At 32.5% G+C, this 8,084-nt stretch overlaps 1 protein-coding gene across 1 annotated transcript; it reads right to left on the reverse strand.

Annotated features, from left to right (window-relative positions):
- Positions 1–6,385: 6,385 nt before the first annotated feature.
- LOC117114639 lies at positions 6,386–7,821 on the reverse strand. The gene is made up of 3 exons (XM_033258338.1): positions 7,239–7,821; positions 7,027–7,074; positions 6,386–6,738 (listed from the first exon to the last, which is right to left on the reverse strand). The coding sequence occupies exons 1-3, from the start codon at positions 7,542–7,544 to the stop codon at positions 6,733–6,735; spliced, it is 360 nt and encodes a 119-aa protein (XP_033114229.1). The 5' UTR covers positions 7,545–7,821; the 3' UTR covers positions 6,386–6,732.
- Positions 7,822–8,084: the final 263 nt, after the last annotated feature.

Raw genomic sequence — 8,084 nt, forward strand, 5'->3', positions numbered from 1 at the left:
TTGTAGTGTTGTTAAATCCACGAAATCTAATTCCCATTGCTCATCTATCGCTGTTACATAATAATAATAATAATAATAATAATAATAATAATAATAATAATAATAATAATAATAATAATAATAATAATAATAATAATAATAATAGTAATATATTGTATATTTAAGAGCTCTAGGCATTTAAAAGTTTATCAAATAAATTAATATCAAATAGTCATACAATTTTGTTTTAGAAGCAAACAGCTTTTCATTTATTTTGTTTCTATCAAACTAATAATATACATATCATCATAGAATCTACATTAATTTACAAGTTCGTGAATTCAGTGTTAGCTTAGTAAATATTCTTCAACTAATTGCTTAAATTTCGTTTTGGTATGGTCGATTAATGACATAACGCTTCCCACTTTGAGCAAAATTGTATGAAGCTGTTTGATCTGATCACTATTTTGGATGATAAAACCAGTATTCCTGATTACATGGGTCGGTATCTAGGCCTACAAGAACATCGGAATATGGGACCGTGTTAGTTTTCTCATTGTAATTTTCTTCTGACGCTGCACCGCATTCATCTGCGCATTGTATCTTTTTTTCCTCAACTTGTTTTCTCTTTCCGCCATTATCATTTTCATCCGTACCATTACCGCAAACATCTTCACCATTAAGTTCTTGCAACATGTATTCAACTTTATTGGCTTGTCGTTTAGTTACGGATTTCCTAAATTCTTCTTGACTTTTAAATTTCTTTTCTTTGTTTTTGTTTTCTACAATCTGTTTCATAAAACATTTATGATAGTAGGAAACGTCTATCCTACAAACCCTACAAAAGTAATTATCGTATCTATGTCCCTTACGAAGAATACGGTTACATGTTTTACACGACTTAATTTTTTGACAAGTTGATGTTTTATCCCGTTTTACGGTTGTTTTATGATTATTAAAGCATTGCTGATTTTTAAAAAGTCTGTTACAGTCTACACATTCTACAGAGTAATCAGAATTAACAGATGCTGTACAATCATTAGATTTACATAAATTACACACATATTCACATGTATGTTTAAACTTGTTATTATACCCTTTTAAACATTTGTTGCAGAAATACCTAATTTAAAAAAAAAGCCGTGATACTAGAAATCAAATCAAAATGATTATCATGAAGATATAAATAAATTTGCTTTTGTTTGAATTCCCCACTAAATATAACAGTATTTATATTATCTTTAGAAATAACAATGAGTTGATAATTGGGAATACTCGTCTGAAACACTTTTAATTCGTTAATGCCACAGGGTCCCTCTCTAACCCCAGCATTTCTCAACAAATGGAGAGCAGCCCTTCCCTTTTCACATCGGCCCTTTCTCACATTATCCCATCTTTGTCTATTATTAATTTTATCCTCAATCATTTAGATCCCGGTGACCATCGCTCTGGCACAACAGATATTCTCATCCAACCCATTGTTAATTCTAATGAGACATCTACCCCCCAAATTCTTTATTAATCCCTTTTCTTACCCTACCACCCCCTATAGGCATTCTAAAATGCAAAACGTTAATTTTTAAAGTTTCATTAACAAATATATCTGCTCGAGATAGTAAGACTTTCATTATAGCATTAAAAACAACTTCAGGGGACCGAAAGGTGCGCTTCGCTCATTGGTTGATTTCAGTCAGACGTCATACGTACCAGAGAATGTTTTGATTTTTTCATTATACGTTATTATTCGTCAGACTTCAACGGTACTGGGCCTGTCATTAGAAAAACTCGCTATGCGTCATCAGTTGAAAAACCCTCTATGCGTCATCAGTCAGCTTATCCTTTTTGGAACACTCACATTCTCAACAGTTCTTTTCATAGCTACTTAGATAGGCGAGACATACATATAATTCACACATATCCTTGACAAAATGTTTTGAATAGAAAAAAAGTTGCTACAAGACTTGACGCTATCCCCAGCGAAACGTTGATTAGAGGAGTCTCTGTAATCCTACTGTGTTCAGTATACGATTGATCGAAATTTTTCTGAAAATACATAAATAAATAAATTGGTCTAAATAAAATAAATAAATAGTATATATAAAATATATAGAGAGAAACAAATTGCCGTTTGAATTTATTAATCAACGATTGTTAACACGAAAAAAATGTGACTTACCCATCCTCCTTGCAAATTAATCCATTCCAAAAATTCCGTCTTCACGAATTTGTCTACACTCTGTATTACTTGATCAATCAAATCAGTTCTGTTTCTATCTTTACATAACACAGCTAATTTCGCTCCAATCACAAACACCATAATTATACGTCCCCAGTTTATGATATTATCACTAAACATCTCTGTTAAAACATCTTTTAAAAACGTCTCAATATTCTCATTTGAATCAAGCGATACTACTTCTCTTGTCAAATTATAAACATGTTCATCGCATGCATTATACATCTTTTCGCAATATTTGAAAAAAATTACAGTTCATATCTCCTCTATATTCCATATCATTGCCTAGTTTATATGTTACAAACGCTGAATTGATTTCTCGTGCAATTCTTTCAGTTTCCATGTTGATATTTTTTCCTCGAATAACCTCCAAGTTGGTAGTAGCAGTTGATTTGGTTTTTCCGGACATGTTTGAAAAAATAATACAGATAAAAACGCACCTGACGTAGAGTAACACGAACTTATAATAGTTTATTTTTGTTGTAATTGAAAGACAATCAAGTCTCCTACATCTCCTTATTTTATAGAGCCTACACTACCATCAACAAACATACGTTAATCCAAGTATTTTTATTATTATCATTATTATAGTCCTATTTATTTACGAATATTTTAATTTTTCATCATTAAAATTTTTATTACTACCATTATTTTAAATATATTACTATAAAACAAATCCTCTCCGTTTTAAACAAAGAATAAATAAAACGTCACTCAGACATCACGGACCCGTACATATCACAATTTTTCATTACTCACCAGCCCCTTATCTCGATGGACACGTTGCTCATTGTTTAATCTCACTAAGACGTCATGTACCCGGAACTGTCTGGGTACGTCTCTCATTGGCTAATTTCACTATACGTCATGTACCCTCAAATCTATCGGATTTTCATAATTCGTCATGCCATGGTCAGGCCTCAACGTGTTTGGAACAATCTTTTTGAAAACCCCGCTTCCGTTAATGCACTACTATAGGAAATTGTGTAGAAAAAAAAAAAGATCGCCTTTTGGAATAGGAATTTACATTACATTGGAACAGGAATTTACATTACTATATACTATTTGTGAAAACAGGATGAGATCACCCTATGTAAGTTTTATATTATTATCATTCAACGAATCTTATTGCCTGTTTTCTCCCTAACTAAACTAGACCTACTGAAAATAAGTTAGAAATTTAGATTTGTATTTTCATTTACAAATCTTTAGCTAAGTTGAATACAATTTATCACAGGTTTTTTACATTACAAAAACAGTTCTTTTCAGAACTACTTAGATAGGAGGCTCAGCGATACCCTATATTCTCATTATTATTTACACACCCGCATTATTCAAATTAATATATCAACATTATGGAAATTAATATTAATTTTATCAATATCGTTATTATTTACACACCCGCATTATGCAAATTAATATTTCAACATTATGGAAACTAAAAAACAACCATATATAAATTAATATACCAACATATGCAAATTAATATACCAGCATATTCAAATTAATATACCAGCATATGCAAATTAATATACCAGCAAAATATGAAAATTAATATGCCCGCATATGCAAATTAATATATCAACACTATAAAAAATTCATACCCACATAATTATGAAATTATTATGTAATCATTCATGAATAATTAATGACCTCAAGTGTCGTTACTTCTACTTACGTTAACGTCGCGTCACCTGTAGTACTCTGAAACGTTTCACTCAAAAATACGATGTCCTACTATATAGGCCTAGTACTACTACTACTATAAACTATAGGCCGAGCTAACTGTATTTGTAGCAAAGAGTATATACTCTTTGACTGTAGTAGTAGACGAAAACCCTCGTGTCATGCATTGCTTTATATTTCTTAGTGATAGACATGGTTCGCGCGTGTTATGAGTACGCGTTTCAATATTACATATTAAAATGGTCACGTGTATATCCAGGGTCCTAGAAATAGTGAAACGTAAGAGATAGATTATGTATACAATACTGTCTGTAGGAATTACAAATGCTAAAATAAAAAAATAAAAATAAATAAATAAATATTTATCTAAAAACAAAATTATTTTTTTAATGACAAAATGCTATCTCTCTTTTGTTTAAATGGTGGCTCTGAAAAGAGCCGTTTGGTTTGAATATTGACATGAATAGCGGCAACAAGTTGGGTGAAAACTGGCTTCAGTTGATAAGACTGCTTTCATTTGTTAGGAGCATTAGTCCCGAATCTTGACCTATGCTCCAAGATTGCGTCTTCTTTTGATGGTCTAAACAGTGAGTGACAAACAGGTGGTGGTGGAATAGGTGGAAGAATTATGCCATCAAGTTGTCCACTACCGGCTCCACACATATCTAAAGTGAGATCTATGAGCTCCTTAACATAATCTGCGTATTAAAAATATTAGAGAATTGAAATAATTATGGTATGTAAAATAGAATTATTGGTTAGCATCGCCACTGACTCGATCGAGTGTTCGCGCATTTTACACATGTGTTCAATGTGAGCGCGTAAACGTCAAATGTTATAATTTTGTTAAAGCGCATGAAAACATAATTTGTATTCAGTCTTAACACAAAAACGCATGGGGTAGTGTTTTCAATACAGTACAGTAGTAGTAGTAATTATAGTAGCATAGTAGAAACAACAGGCGAATTTTGTTACCTCCCTGACCTTCAGCATCTGTTTAACGAAACCGCAAGATTCAAGATTGCTTTATTAACATCAACAAAACATGTGCTAAGTGAATATTTATTTTGGATACAATACGATAGATAAATGTACTACGGACTTTTCTGAAGAGTTTTGTAAAATGTTCAGAGATAAACAATGAGAAGAGGTAAGTGCTAAATAATTAGGCCTAGGCCTAGTTCTACGTAGCCTAGAAATAGGCCTAGGCCTAGGCATACAGTATAACCGGGAGTATAAATATAGGCCTAGTATTAATTAGCGTTATGTACTAGGCTAGGCTAATGTTTGCTAATACGTTTTTAGTAATGCTATAAATAAAATGCTCACCAAAAGTTGGATTTGACAAAATCTTTTTCAAAGTATAGCCTCCACTCTTCGCTCATGGAAACACCACTTTATATCTATCATTCCCATCCTTATCTTTCAAACTTATCCTACCAGCGTTCTCATTGTGAGTGTAGCGCAGCAAACATCAACCTTGGAATTTGTTGGTAGGCCTACAGTTTATTTGATACTAGGCCTAGTTTTAGTAATGCTATAAATAAAATGCTCACCAAAAGTTGGATTTGACAAAATCTTTTTCAAAGTATAGCCTCCACTCTTCGCTCGTGGAAACACCACTTTATATCTATCATTCCCATCCTTATCTTTCAAACTTATCCTACCAGCGTTCTCATTGTAGTGGAGCGCAGCCAACATCAACCTGCGAATGTGTTGGTAGGCCTACAGTTTATTTGATTGTAATTCCTAAACTACTAGCCTATTACATACAAACCTTAAAGTAATTATAATTTATAGAACAAAATATATCATAAGCCAAAAAACATTTAGGCCTTGGTCTAGTCAGATGGGTGTACTTTTCCATAACACTAACAATAAGGGCACATAGGCCTACATGGAAAAAATTATTCGATTTTCGCTCTTTAAAAAAAAAAAAAAAAAAGTGATGAGGCCAGGCAGTTTTTTTATTTATTTTATTTTTTTAACCAGAACAATAGAATACTGTTTTTTTTTTTATTGATGAGGAAGTGACTGTTTTTATTTGGTAGTAATATTGTATAAAAACTGTTTTAATTTTATTGTTTTTTTTAAAGTACTTGTTCTGTAAATGTATTTCCAGTCATTATAAATTGCATTGTTGTTTTAAGTTGTAACAATACATGATGCAGCAAAAAAAAAAAAAAAAAATCATTCCTGCATCAATATTTCCTAAATTTATGACATGGACGGATGTGATAATCTAACCAATTTTTTTTTCTATGTGCCCTAAGCCCCAGCTAAATTATATAATAATTATATACTGTATTACCTACCTGCTCAACATTCCATTATAGGAATATGCCAACATTTTTGGTGCGAAATGTATAATGGTTCCATGGAAACCCTCTACTGACGAAGTTTGTCCAAGCGTACTTAACATGCTAATATCATTTTGAAGGCGCGGTTTGTCAAGGATGTCACTTAACATTTCACATGCCTTGATCCTGAAAAAATGTACATTTATTTATTTAAGTCTGCATGCATGTGTTTAGTGTGATTACTGTAAGTAAATATTGGTTGAAATTTAACTAAATATGGAAAATTTTTCTGTACCCGGTTTTTTTTTCTGTTATCTTCTAATGGAGGGTGCAGACATCTTGGAAATATTTCCGAATGACCCGAATGTATATTTTGCATATGGTTGGTCAGGCTTTGGTACTTGGCAACCATTTCTTTACCATTACCACTGGGAGTTGACGTGGCTGTCCAGTAGATGTGGTTGATGCTTTTGGCCCATTAACCTACAATTGCACAGTCTGATTTTTTTGAAAGTGCTTGAACCTTCTTTCTTATACCTAAGTAATGTTAAAAAAAAGATAATTAAATACTTTTTCAATAATATTAAGTGTTTGTTTAATTACCTGTTTAATAATCAGTAATTTACCTTTAGCAACATGCCAAACATCATAATGATGATGATAATAAGATTTATTAAGCGCACATCTCCACTAAAGTGCTCAAGGCGCATAATAATGTTTGGTATTTTTCATATTTTCACGTATCCATTTGGCCATTTGAATGTGTCTGTCAGTGACAAAGACATTAATGGGGATGTTTTGTGACTTCAAGGCATTGATACCAACCTTGAGTCCTGCTAATTCCATGTGGTAACTTCCTCCTACTGTATTTTTCTGATGGTAGAAAGAAGTGTGTACAGTTAAGTTTGAATATTAGGCTTGTATCACTGTCTTTGACACACTATATTTTTTATACTGTACTGTAATATAAAGGTAATATATAACTAATGTAATTTTTGTAGTTTTTGAAATATTAAAATCATCTAAACAGTTCTTACTTGAACAAGTTGAATGTCAATAACTTCGTGTTTATTTAGCTCCATCAGACAGTAAGAGCCGAACTTAGCAGTATGACCGGGGCTGTCGGCTCTTCCATCATCTCCTAACACCACGGATTCAGAGCATTTAACAGCTTCTAAAGACTTTTCCCTTTCATTGTGCCATACAGTGGTGATACATGGATGTAAGAAAATGTCTTGATGTCTATAAAATGTTCTTTCGGAAATTGATACCAAGTTAAGGAATTTTAACATTCGCAAGGATTTTGACACGCAGGACCCAGAATATAGTAGAGCAGCTGACATTAGGATATTCCCTGCTGGTTGACGTATCTTTCACCATAGATTGGCTGCTCCATTCTTTGGTGTAATCACAGATTCTGCATTGCTGGCGTATCACAATAAAGGTACCAATCCTATGTACAATCTTTCTCTTTGTCTCAACGTTGCAAGATTGACATTTTGTGAAAAGACTCAGAAGCTGAACTTCAAAAACAATACATTTCTTTTCGTTTGCAGGTCTATTTGATGCACGTACTGCTGTCATCATTGTCAAACCTTAATAATAATAGTATAAAATAAATTGTAGCCAATAGATTAACTATCAAAAAGTTTACAAATAGGTCTATGAATTTTATTGGTGTAGCATTAACATTTTTAAAAATTTTTTCAGTCATTTAACAACACAGTTATATACTATCATACTTACGAAAGGTACAGTACTGATTACAGGACCTTCTACATCTCCTCGCGTGGGCCACGAGAGTGATTGGCGTGGGACTCGCGAGTGATAAGCTAATGAATAACTAATGACTAAGTGACCTATATGACATCTGTTTATCCAAG

This window comes from Anneissia japonica, unplaced genomic scaffold (genome assembly GCF_011630105.1).
Source record: "Anneissia japonica isolate Jap-2015-1 unplaced genomic scaffold, ASM1163010v1 scaffold230_len61860_cov109, whole genome shotgun sequence".
In the NCBI taxonomy this organism is placed as follows: Eukaryota; Metazoa; Echinodermata; class Crinoidea; order Comatulida; family Comatulidae; genus Anneissia; species Anneissia japonica.